A 13593-nucleotide genomic window follows, 5' to 3' on the forward strand; every position below is an offset into this window, starting at 1 on the left:
AGTGAAATGCATAGTTATTAAAGGAAAATGCTGGCAGCAAATAAAGGAGGTTCAGCAAAGCAAGAGATGGTAAGGGAATGTGAAGCAATGACAAACTCGCTCAATAAGTATGAACAAACTTCCTGTCCTCTGGACATAACATGTTTAGGAAATTGCCATTGGTTTTTGACATACAGATGGTGATTTCTTATTGATGTAGTGAGCCACAGAATGTATAGGAGAGTCACCATCAATAACTCAGCAATCCTAGGTCAGGCAGTGTAGCAAGTATCTACAATCTTTCAGCAGTCTAATGTTTCTTTTTTTTCTACTCATATGCACAATATAGAGTTGTTATTAATACAACTAATGCCTCACAATATTAAAGCTTGGAGGTTGCAGTGACACTTCCCCATAGTACATTTTTAGTTGTGCTTGGATATCTTTAGAATTCCTGACGATGATGAAAACAATTAGATAACAAATGAATAACGGTGGATAGGAAAACAACTTCTTTCACGTGTATTATTACTACTGATGCTCTCTACTGTAGCAAATGTAGGTCTTACTTAAACTTACTGATTCACAAGTCAAGGTAAGATATATTCTTAAAAGGAATGGAGATGGACCTAGGAAATCAATTTATCTAACAGGAGGGCTAACTCATCAGACTAGTATTGGGGTTCATCCACGATTTAGCCTCCTTTAAGGTTAAAGAATTTAATCATATGAATTGGTGTAGGAAATTATCATTACTATGTAACTCCTCAGCACACCTTTAATGAAAAGACAGCTACATCTGAAATATTTAATGAATAATAGCATAACTTGTGTAGAGACATTGTATAAACATACCTGGTCCTAATCCAAAGCTTACGATAAATGCAAATATAGCTGCCATGCTTAGATACGGCATCCAAGAAGAAACGTCCTGAAATGACACACTGCATGAATCTCAGGTCTATGAAAATGGCATAAAGTTTTACAGTATCATATAGCTCAAGGGTAGAAAACATTTATGATATGTGCTGATATCATGATTATAAGTAGTCATCAATAAATGGAAAGGTTTCATGAATTAAAAAATATAAAGTTTTTAGCCATAATAAATTATCCTTAAAAATGGCTTACACATATTTTATGGCGCTCTATTGGGAGACTACACAAATAGCTCACTGAAATGTACATCACAGCCTACTCATTTCTAGTTGTCTGCCAAAAGGCTAGTTTAACCTCTAATTCAAAAATAACTATGTGTTATTACTTCCGAGAAAGAGAAATATAAATGTATTGACCTTTGGCTTTAAGATACATGTGACAATAGTTATTTTAATTTCTCAATTGTAACTTGCTTACACCTATGGGCATATGTGATTTTGAAAGATAATGCATATTACCTTTTTATTTTGAAATTACCTAGACTTTCTTCATGATGCTTTCACTCGCTACACCACTCGTATCTTTCAAGGTCCCTATTTTTGTAAGAAAAGAGTAACTATGTTGACAGTAAAGGAGAAGTTTACGAAATAGAAACACCCATAAGGAGATAGTAGAGACAATTTCAAAATGTATACATTTACGTAGATCCAATCAATATGACTGAGTATATCTATCTTTCGGCAACTTCAGTAGCATCTATATTATTTGATACATATTTATTTTACTAAGAGAAAGTACATCATTTCTGTAAAATGGTTTCAGTAAAGGTTATTGAAATGCTTAGTCTTAATCATTTAAATAGTCGTAGGCTTTCTTGGCTATTTCATCTTATATTAATTGTATCTATCAATAATACAACTATTGACTTACTTATGGGTGATGTATCAAATAGATAATCATCAAAAATACTCCAAATTATATTTTCCATCCTGATTGCATTAGGCTTGTTGATATTGCCCATGCCTTTTCTATTCATGATCAGATGAAAAGGGTTTTGTTTTGCTCCCCCCCCCCCCCGCCACCAATGTTTTTTTGTATACATGACAGGGAAAGTGTCTTGAATGTTATAATGGATGAAGTGTCCAATCCTCTATAATTGTAATTAATATCTTAGCATATATTATAAATATATAGCAAAACCATTGTTTTTTATTCTTTATATTCCTAACTTGAGTCTTTTCTTAACTACTGCTTGCAAGGATGTCCCTTTATATGCAGCGTGGCTATTCCATCATTATGGTATGCAGGTGAAGCAGTCTTAATGGCCTGGACAATTAATGCACTGTTTATATTAGTTGTGTCCTTTGTGGAATTCATGGCCAGTCTTCACTTATCAACCATTTTTATTAAATCCCATATTATGGCCCTTAGACTGCGGGAGCAAACACTTAACTAATGTACACAATTTTTCAAATCTGGTAGTCACGTTTGACTCCTCGGGCTCATGGACTCACATATTTCATCCAGCTTTTTAAAACTATGTAGGGTGATTGATGCACTTCTGAACCTTCTATGGCCAACTGGTCGCAAGGCCTTGACTCGCTTCTGACTATATTCAAGCTTCAGTGCAACCCAATCATAGACGTTGGAAGTAGGGGTGCTGGAGCACCCAAATAAATGATCATACTGGAGTTCAGAAGGTGAATGAGCAATAAAATGCCTTTACATTTTGTGTTTATCTTGTCACATTTGCTCTGCATTCAAAGACAAATGTCAAACGTCAGAATATGTCTTCTTACAAATTGATGCCTGTCATGGAGTGTACTTTTATTTCTCTGACTGCAAAGTGAGAGGATGTTGTAAACGTGTTCTAGGTGACAATCCTGCTCGGTTACAAGAAACAAATGGAAAGGCTGTAGGATGTCACAGCATTTAAATATCCGGAAATAAACTATACATATATTTCAAATTATGTCAGCAATTAGGCAAGAACACATCAAACACTTTTTTTGAAATTCTGAAGTGTGAGACAAAAAAAGATTTTAGGAGGAGCAAAACAAATCAAGGCACCTTACTTGGTGATTCTCCAAAGATACAATTTGCTGAAACCTGATTTCCACAAATTATTGTTTTTGCGCTATATAACTTTACCCATGCAAATTTAGTGACTGTTTCAACCAAAAAATGTTCCGTGTATATAAATGACAGTGTGCTACTTCACCACTGCTACAGAAACCACAAGTCACAAATTAGAAAGTGCTGCTGGTGTAAGTGCCGGGAGTGGCCCTGTTATACTGCCCGTATTTGACATGCGTGTGCCCTCCAGCGGGCAGGTGCTCACCATTCTGCCAGTCTCGAGGTATGTACTCACCACTCTGCTAGGTGTGGGGCAGGTACAAACCACTCTACATGGTGCAGGGCAGATACTCATTACTCTGCCAGTCGTGGGGCAGGCACTCACCACTCTGCATAGTTGTATTCACCTCTCTGCCATTCTTAGGGCAGGTATAATTCCTAAGGCCCCGATTCAGAGAACTAATTTAAGACAAAATCCTAAACTTACTACCATTTTGGTATTCACAGAATGCACTTACTACTTCTGGTATTCACAGAATGCACTTACTACTTTTGGCATTCACAGAATGAACTTTCTACTTTTGGTATTCACAGAATGGACTTACGACTACTAACTTTACGTCCGCACTCGGGCCGGAATTTCCGCTCCTGGAGTGGGAATTGCACTCCTGGAGGGGGAATTCCGCTCCCGGGCCGGAATCACCGCCTACAGCCCGGAATCTCCGATTCCGGGCAGGAATACACGAACTGTGGCCGTTGATCATTTTAGCCAAGGGTAAACACCTGTCCAAGTGCCTACCATCCCCCACCATGCATCAGATGACACACTGCAGCCAATCCTAGCCCTGCAGCATGTATAAATGCAGAGCAGACACACACAAACCCTTTCAACATGTCACTGAATGTGTTTGTTGCACTGCCCCTTGCCAAACTACTTGAGGAGGAGGAGGAGAGCAGAGAGGATCTTCAGACAGAGGATCAACCTATTTGGAATGTCCAGCCAAGATGTAAGGGCCAGGTACCGTTTCCCACCAGAAGTCATCTTGGTTATGGTATGTGAGTGGGAGCAGGAACTTGACTCTGTGACCTGCTGCTCACATGCAATACCAGCATATCTCAAGATCCTTTCTGCTCTCCATTTCTTTGCCACTGGGTCTTTTCCAAGGGTCTCCAGTGACCATGTGGGCATTTCCCAGACGAGCCAGTCGCGGTGCCTGCATCAGGTACTGAGATGCATCACTGCTAGAGCCCACAACCACATACAAATACCACATACACTGGCCATGAGACAAAGGGCAGCATGAGATTTCTATCTCATTGCACAATTCCCACGTGTGCTGGGTGCAATTGATTGTACCCATGTGGACCTTCAACTACCCTGCCGCATTGCACACATCTTCTGCAACAGACACCGATGGTATTCCATCAATGTGCAAGCTGTCTGTGATGCCAGTGGGAGGTTCATTAATGTGCATGCAGTGTTCCCAGGCAGTACCCATGACAGCTTCATATTCTGCATGTTACCTCTTGCCCGGTGGATGGCTGCGGGAGAATTTGGCAACATGTGGCTACTGGGTAAGTACAAAGCACTAAAAATGAGGGATATGTGTTATTGGAATGTCTGAATGCCCGCCAACATTAACCATTGTACAATAAGAATCATAAAGCTACATACATGGCCCAACAGACACTGCATGTACTAAAGTATAGATCGTGTCCTGTGTAAATCAAAGAGGGAAATGTAACCAACTGCCTTTTCTTCACTCCTCAGGCGATACTGGCTATGCACTTTCTCCACATCTCCTCACCCCTTACAGGCGTTCAAACACTGTACCGCAGTGTAGGTACAATAGTGCACACATACGTACTCGAGCCATCATAGAGCGCACTTTTGGTCTGTTGAAGTTGCGATTCAGATGTCTCGAACGTACAGGGGGTGTGCTGCTGTACTCCCCAGAAGTCGTGTGCAAGATCATATTAGCCTGTTGTGTTTTGCACAACACTGCTTTAACGCATGGCTTACACATACCTCTGGAACCTCGGCTAGCTCAGAATCTGGGAAACCGGGCCATTGCACATAACCGAGGTCAGGGCATGCAAGTACGTGATCAGCTCGTTGCCACGTTTTTCACATGAGCAACCTGTAGTGTCATGGACAAAATGTGGTTTGCTGTCTGTTGTCAATAATGAAACTTGGATGTACATGACTGTGTCAATAAATTCCATCCTGAGACGACTTTGCAAGCCACACTAACTGCATGCAAATCACAGCTGCTGACAGTAGTCAAAAGGTGGAGCGTGCCTGAGGTCATGTGCCCATGTCAGCGATCAGTGTAGTGGATGTCCCTAAAAACAACTATTCACGCAGATGACAAACGATACATGTCCTGAGAGACCTACCTAGACCTTATGAAGATGGGTCACTTAATCACAAAAGGCCATAACCATTGCATACTCAGGCCTCTGCCCTCAACAGATTTGACTCCCCCACAAATGATGGGCCCAGAACGTGAGTGATGATGTCATGGGTGAATCAGGCACCATGTGTCTGTGATATATCCACACTGCTCCACCCTAATGTTACGTAACACATCACACAACTCTGGTAATGAGCACTCAATATGGACTACATGTACCATAATGCAAAGTAGGAGAAAATGAAACTGGTGTTTGATGTTGTCAGCCCCCCGTCCGTGCAGAAATGTCATTAAATGATCTGCTCCCCATTTCGTTACATATTCATGATTCTCACCTGCACTGTCATTTCAGTTTTTTCCACAACAGAGCAGCAGGATGGCAGTGGATTTGATTACTGATTGTGGATGGATCAGGATGAAAACAAAATGGCTGCCAACTATTTCCTGTGATGTATTTCCTGCCTCCCACTTCCTGTAAAACATTTCCTGTATGAAATAATGTGTTCCGGGTCATTTTCGGAGTTTACGTCCCGAAAACGTAAGTTCCGATTTCGAAGCATAATGCGCGTGTGTGGACCCGCCGCTCCGGAACCGGAAACTACGTTTTCGGGCCATTAACTCCGAAAATGACCCGGAATACATTATTTCCTTCAGGAATTGTTATACAGGAAGTGTGAGGCAGGAAATACGCCACAGGAAGTTGTTGACAGCCATTTTGTGTTCATTCTGAGTCATCCTCTATCACAGATCAGATCCTCTGACATCCTGCTGCTCTCATCTTATTTATTTGCCCCAAAATGGCTGAGGGTTATGAAGAGAAGGCACCCCCTTTCACTGAAAGTGAATTAGACATCTTAGCTGAGGGGGTGCTGTCCAAATATCCTCAGCTATATGTGGACCCAGAACACTAGCTGAGCAATGCAGCCCAGGCCAGGCTATGGGCCAACATCGTGAAGCGCTGCAGTGCAGTGGGAGTCCACACCAGGAATGCTAGGGCATGCCGCAAGCGCTGGGAGGACCTAAAACACCGGTCCCGGCACAAGGCTAAGGAGTTGGTGGGCCTGTCTTCCCAGCACCATGTGCATCATCCTCGCCTCTCCCCACTGTACAGGAGGGTCCTGCGAGCAGCTTGGCCGACCCTCCATGCTCAGCTGGAGGAGCATGAGCAACAGGGACCTGGTAAGTGCATCATATGCAATATGTGTCTGGGAGTATGATGTGAGTGAAACAGGGCTGTAACATTGTGTGTCCCATGTCTCCATTCACCGATTCCGTGTCCATGCAGCAGTCACCAAGATTAAAAAGGCACACTGTAGCATATGGACTGTACAGGGCAGAGTGCATTTTGGGAGTTGTAGTTTCTTCATGACAACTGGGTAAATGTGCCACACTTGTGCAGTCATATTGAAATCTGCTCTGCCAGCACCACTACCATTGAACCAAGGAAATCATAACTGATGTGTGCATTGGATGAGCAATGGTACAGAAACTGCCCAGTGTGCACATGGCAGGCCAAAGGGTATTGGATGCTGTGACTTGCATTGCATTTGTAGAGTTTGGGTTCCAATTGAGACAGATCATCATGTTCCATGGAGTCAAGACAGACTTTGAGATACTTGCATCACAGTGTTTCTAAATTTGCAAGGTGTGTCCACTGATAGACGTCTCACCCTCAGTGGCCTGTATGACATTTCACATGTACAGGTAGCTGTCACAACGACCCACCACTGTTCACCGGTGTACTGCACTGCCTTACCAGTCACCAAAGCCAATATGTGGCACTGGATTGTCAGATTATATGTGGGGGCAGCAAAAGGATGGACTCACAATGTAGCTAAAGAAATAGCCCAGACCCTATATGGCTGTGTGACCCACATTCGGCATTTGTCTTGTCCCATACAATGCTAAAAAGCAGATGACATATGTCCAGACGCTAAATAGCTGCGACTCCATATCAATGGCCAAATTCAATTAAATCTGGACTCTTCATGTTCTCATTTGGTGGACTGGTTTTGGAACCTGCACATGTAGCAGTAACAGGACACACAGAGCACAAGAATGCCAAGGTTGAGGGTTGGCCAATACAGTGGTGTAAGCCACAAACATTCACGTGAGATGCCCATGTCAGACTCAATTCAGTAAATGACAGTGAACATACACGCAATGTAAGTTTATAAACACTGACAACTGTAGAGTGTGATCGGAGGAAAACAAAGTCTGACCTTGGCTCATCTATGTATGTGTCTCGTCCTGCATGAAACAACCACCACATCAGGATTTTGCTTACATTTCAACAGGCACAGCTGGCCAAATGGAAGAACAGCAGGAGGCCATCAGTGTTCTGGCGGCTACGCCCTCTTTCCACCAGCGAGGAAGAAGAGGATGAGGAGGGACCCTCAACATCAGGAGGCAAGGGGATTGTGCCCACCCGGACTGACAAGGAACACAACTCTGATGCTATGTCCTGGGTGGCGGCTGTGGACATTGAAGGTGGGGAAAGAACCCAACACCTCTGCCCATGATGTGGTGGAGAGCTACTCTCCCCCAGACTCTTCACCTGTGGGTCCTGAAGGGGTGTTCCCGGGGCAGGCCAATACCCAATCTGGGCCTGCCATCAGCCCCTCCCTACCTATGGAGTCCCCCATTCCATTGGGGGCTCCAGCTGCATCCCCTGCAACCAGTCCCCCTCCTCATAGCTGCCAGCTCGAACACAACATTGGCTCCGGACCTGAGGCACCACATCCCTCCTGTCCTCCCCAGGCCTCTCCCTTTGTTGTTCCTCCTGTGGCTGTGCCAGGGGACTTGAGGTGGATATGTGAGGGTCAGCCAGACATGTCCGCTCGCATCATGCTACATGTGTGTCTGGAGATACGCATGATGCGAGAGGACATTGTCCGATCTCTGGCCACCCTCACCACCAGTGTCAATTCCATGGCCACAGCCATGTTGTCTGTTGTCTCCCAAATCCCTTCCCATACCACCGTCAATGTCTCCCCCTGTCCGTTGCCCCACACTGTTTCCCCCCGTACTCCTTTTGTGTCACGAACCCATGTGGTGACTGTTCTTGCACCAGCCAGCCGTGTGCCTGCATCGGACACTGAGGATCTGGACTTTGTGGTAGTAGAGGATGACCAGAAGGACACTTGACTTTTTGACTGAGACGTCACCCAAAAACAATTATTTCATTTTCCCCTTGTAAATAGACTGGTTTCCCTGACGCTCCCTGACGTGTTATATTTTTGTTGCCCCACCCCAATCCAAATTCCCTTCTCCATCTGCATTAAGATCATCATTTGTTTTCCTTTCTCCCTTCCAAACGGACGGTTGTTCTTCTGTTTATACATAAGTATCTTTGAGGAATTCTACTTACTTTAACTTGTTTGACTTCATTTTGAATGTCTAGTTCAGAATATGGACACATATTTGGTGAGTCATCTGTTATGCACATAATGGCTTGTTGCAATGATGGGCTACACTTGTAACTGTGTCTCACACACACACATACCTCCTCACATCTCTAGGCCACCTACATCGTTATACAGGACATGATACACAACAGAATCTTACTTTTGTAGATCTTTATTTTTTCTATATTCACGTGGTCAATTTGTCTTGAGGTCACTGGCGATCATGCTTGCGACATCACAATTTTAGAGGTGATGATCGCTGTGAGGGGTCAGGTCGGGCTTGTCGCCTACGTGTAGGTGGGTGTTGTGTTGTCAATGTGCCTGTACAGGGTGATCTACATGTGCAGTGGGAGATTGTGTATGCACATTTGGTGTTTGTGCCTGGACAAGGGCTGGTTGTGCACGTGGTGGGAGTGCCTGTACAGGGGTTGGTGGTGGTTGTGCAGGTGCTGGCAGTGCCTGTACAGGGGTTGATGGTGGTTGTGCAGGTGGAGGCAGTGCCTGTACAGGGGTTGGTGGTGGTTGTGCAGCTGGTGGCATTGCCTGTACAGGGGTTGGTGGTGGTTGTGCAGGTGGCGGGAGTGCCTGTACAGGGGTTGGTGGTGGTTGTGCAGGTGGTGTGAGTGCCTGTGCAGGTGTTGGTGGTGGTTGTGCAGGTGGTGGGAGTGCCTGGTCAGGGCGCCGGTGTGGATGTATCCCTTTGCTGTAGTGCTGTGCAGTTGGTGGTACAGGTGTGAGGATGTGCTGTCCTGCAGGCAGATATGATGGGTCCCCTCCCTGCGTTGACCGTGAAGGTAGAATTTGGATCACTTTCAGCATGCCCTCCATCATCTTCATGGCCAAGGCATGGTGCCTTGCACTCTCTTCCCTTTGGATGGATATCATGTCTCTCATATTCCTGGACATGTCCTGCCAAGTTCTATCCATCCTATCCAAAACTTGGCTCAGCCTGTCCACTACCTGAGGGAATTGGACCATGTTCAGCAGGGACTCAGACATGTTTGACAGGGTAGCCCCTATGGCACGAATGTCCTGCCTCACATCTGTCTGCTGCTGGAAGAAGTCCTGCTCCCACTGGCCACCATAGCCAGGTGCAGGCCCTCTCTGCAGGAGTCTGCCATGGATGGGATGAGTAGGTCCCACAGCAGGTGAGGGGGTGGCAGGTGGAAGCCTGTGGCAGGAGAATGGTGCCCAGGGGATACCTGCACCACAACAGGGCCGGTACTTCCCCCAGATGGTGGAGAGGATGGCAGGGATACACTGTATAGGGAAGAGCGGGTAGGGGAACCACCATATCGGTCCTGGATGTGAGGGCTGTGAGGGATTGATGTCTGTGTTGGGATGCGTGGGAGCTGTGGCTGGTTTGCTCTATGCTGGGGACAGGCAATTGTTTATTTGGGAGGAGGCTGACGAACGTTGCTTGGCGGAGGATGTGATGCCGTGACTGATTTTGGCAATCTGGCAAGATAGCTCTCATTGGCATCAGAATCGTCATCCCCGGAGTGGATGGACATGTAGTCATCATCATCCACCAAGTCGACGTCCTCAGGAACTTCCTCCTCCTCCTCTTGAGCAGTACTTGCTGCCTCTGATTCCCTGACGGCCCTCACTGGTCGTAGGTCTGTCATCCTCATCCTCAGTATCCCCTGGAACACAGAGGTTGCAACCGTATTAGTGATTGACCTGGTATTACATGTGGTGCAACTCAAGGGTTGTATTAACTGTACTTTGCATCAACAGATGAGGATCATGTGACCTGGTTAGGGTACCACCACAAATGACAGCTCACACCATAGCACTGAGGTGTTACACGGAGATGTACATGATACAAGCAAACTCACCAGCTCCAGCTACAACTTTCTATCCCTTCGCGTTCCCCACTGGTGTCACCTGCTGAACCTGTCTCCTCGTAGACATAGCTGTCCCCGATCCAGCAGCTGTAGAGGGAAGTGACAACATTCTCAATGATCTGCATCACTAATTGACAGACAGGCACATGACACTCCTGCTTTGTATTTCACTTTGCAAACAACAACTGCTGATTCCATGCAGAAGGGGATCTTGATCTCTGTCATGGCTTAGTAATCTAAGCTAGTGACACACTTCATGCCAGAATTACCTGAAGGGCAGGGGCGCAAGGGTTTCACGGCTGCAGCCAGGATGTCATGCATTCCCCAGGATGGTGTCCGCTCAGTGGTTTCATCCTGTCAGCAGCTGTGATGAGACATACATGTCCATATTTTAGTACAACAGATGGTAGCTATGAGCCATTTGCGGATAATCCAGGACAATGTGCAGCATGTTTACCTCATAGACTTTACATGTGGGCACCTGCTCACATGCAGCATTTGCCAGCTGTTACCTCCACGCAGCACTGGCATCAATGAGATGACACAGCAACAGACAAACTTGTATGAGAAGGTTACTGATATTTCAAGGAAGGGGATAAATGACCCGGACTCCTCCGTATTACACTGATTTCACCGTTACCATTAAAACTAACATTTTTCATGAGTGTAATGTTGTCTGTTGACAAGTCAGAAAGGAGTTCATGTGTGAGATGTGCGGTAGTCAGGGACATGATGTTCCTCATTTGTGCTTCCCTACCCATGAAGTCACGCAGCTCATTTTTGAATGAGAGAACACAGATTTCTTATGTCCATCCTTTGAATGTCCTCTCTTTGCATACACTATTTACATTATCATGGTACTACTTAGCTGACAACGGATGGTGTCTTGTACAGCAGACATCCAAACCTCATATATCAAACACTCACCTATACATGTGAATACGGTAGAAGAGGAGGCAAGCAGAATGCAACAATTGGTTATGATCACACATTGTGGATGAGCTGAGAAGCTTTGATGCTTTCCGCCTGCACTGGATTAGCGTGTTGCTCTTCAGCCAAGTTATTTTGCAGGTGTAACTGCATGAAGATTCACCTTAGCAGCCCCTACACCCATCTCAAAGGTACACAACTGGCATCAGTGTGGGCCTCAGGCATACCAATTTCATTATGATTTAACCATCTATATTTTGGTAGGGATTTTTCCTATAATTGAATTACAAGCCTGTTGCTTTTTGGTCACTTCATATGATACATTGTACTATTGTATGTCCATTCTGCACTCACTTGACATACATTTTGTGTCATCCTTTCATTAGCCACCAGGGTCTGATCTGGTATATGTGCCATATGTGAGCATATTGTGATGCAGGACAGTGGTGTATAACACATACAACATACGGTGGAGGTGAAAGGCACATTTAATGAGCATTCAGCCTGAATTAATCTTGGGTTTACTTACCTTGGCCCAGCACCGGAACAGTGTGTGGTCCCTGAACAGATGTCACAGCCAACCTTGTAGCAGAAGTCAGTGTGTGTCTTTGATTCTGGGAGGACCTCATTGTACCTACAATGATAAGTGTGTTTTGCAACTTTACATTTCTGCAGCCACATGTGATGCACTCAATTTCTGGCACAAAGCATGAGCACAAGCAGTTGTGGGCACCACCGTTGCAGAAGTGTGTTATACTTATTATCATGAGTGAGCCCACATATAACTTAGAATGGGCCCATTGCCTAGATGCAACCTATATCACAATGACATGACTACGAATCCTGAGATAAGGTCCACTATTGTGTTTTGTTGATGGCCAACAAAAAAGCCAGCCAATGTAAGAAGTACATGACCAGTTGTGTGGACTGGGCAATTTAATGTATATTGGAAACATTCGAAGTTGGACAGTGGATGCATTGTCAATACTACTGACACTGGTATCTCACTTCTTGTTCATCATTACCATATTTGTGCAAATTGGATTTCTTTATTAGGTCTACAGACACTATTACAATATAGTGGGGACACTCTTTTAACTAGTTGTGGTACTCGACTACAGGATTGGATTCCCAGGTCTGGGACTGTTGGTGAAATACATGTTATGTTCCACAATTACAAAGGTATGATGAGCCAAGACATGTTATATTTTGTCTTTCGCTGTTCACAAATGTCATTTGCTAAAGGTGAATGTCCACTGACAACTCCAATAGTAATGAAGCTATTTTTTCATCTCTGGTTGACTTTCATATGTGGGCACTATATGTCCCTGTGTCGTCTCCTGACAATGTATGCATTTTAACCATCTCCTGGCCAGTTTGACTTACCAGTTAGTGAGGGTGGTATGCCTTTCTCTGTACGATGTTGATTCCTCCCAGTAGATGCAGGGACCTCTGCTACTGCAGTTGTCTGTGCTCTGGCTGAATGTGTCAATGGGTGAGAAGAGAGAAAAGTAACTAAATGGGAAATATGCTTGTGGAACTTCTCAGGTATTTCCCCATATCTTCTGTATGCTAACAGTGTTGTGAAGTACTGCCGCAGACAGGGCAGGTAGGAGCAGTGGTGCATTGGGGATGTAATGGCGTGGCAGGGTGGGAAATAAACAACAGAATATATGTATGACATATTTTGATCTGATGATTCTCTCACCTTCTGCTTTGTGATTTAGGCTTGGACAGAGTGATTTACTTCTTGGATAATTTTTGCCAGGTTTACAAGCCCCTTGAAAAACATTTACACCACCGTTGCATCACTTCTGTGACACAGTGGTGGTGTAAAACAAGCGACACATTTCTACTTATTCACAACGTGACGCATCTATGGGGATGCGTCACGTTGTGAAGCCATGCGCAACATTAAACCTGCGTCAGCTTTGATGTAGGCAGGGAGGGCGTTCCTTTGGGATATGCCTCGTAAAAGTGATGCAGTGAAATCTACAAGATTTCACGGAGTCACTTTTCAGAGGCCACTGTGACACAACCTTACGCCTGCTTGAA

General features: G+C 44.8%; 1 protein-coding gene and 1 long non-coding RNA gene across 3 annotated transcripts in view; both read right to left on the bottom strand.

Moving 5' to 3' along the window:
- LOC146783986 (solute carrier family 2, facilitated glucose transporter member 11-like) overlaps positions 1 to 13593 on the bottom strand; it is a 408912-nt gene that overhangs the window by 58675 nt on the left and 336644 nt on the right. Inside the window, exon 10 of one of the 2 annotated variants that reach the window (XM_085633328.1) lies at positions 835 to 910. The exons of the other annotated variant lie outside the window; for it this stretch is intronic. Coding sequence (XP_085489454.1) covers positions 835 to 910 — 76 coding nt within the window. The remainder of the gene's footprint in view (positions 1 to 834; positions 911 to 13593) is intronic. 2 annotated transcript variants of the gene reach the window in all.
- LOC146783987 (uncharacterized) lies at positions 10600 to 13286 on the bottom strand. Its single transcript, XR_014970425.1, has 4 exons — positions 12925 to 13286; positions 12068 to 12172; positions 10878 to 10972; positions 10600 to 10695 (listed from the first exon to the last, which is right to left on the bottom strand). It is a non-coding gene; the product is annotated as an uncharacterized LOC146783987 (long non-coding RNA).

The sequence above is a fragment of the Triturus cristatus genome, chromosome 11 (genome assembly GCF_964204655.1).
Source record: "Triturus cristatus chromosome 11, aTriCri1.1, whole genome shotgun sequence".
NCBI classification, from domain to species: Eukaryota; Metazoa; Chordata; class Amphibia; order Caudata; family Salamandridae; genus Triturus; species Triturus cristatus.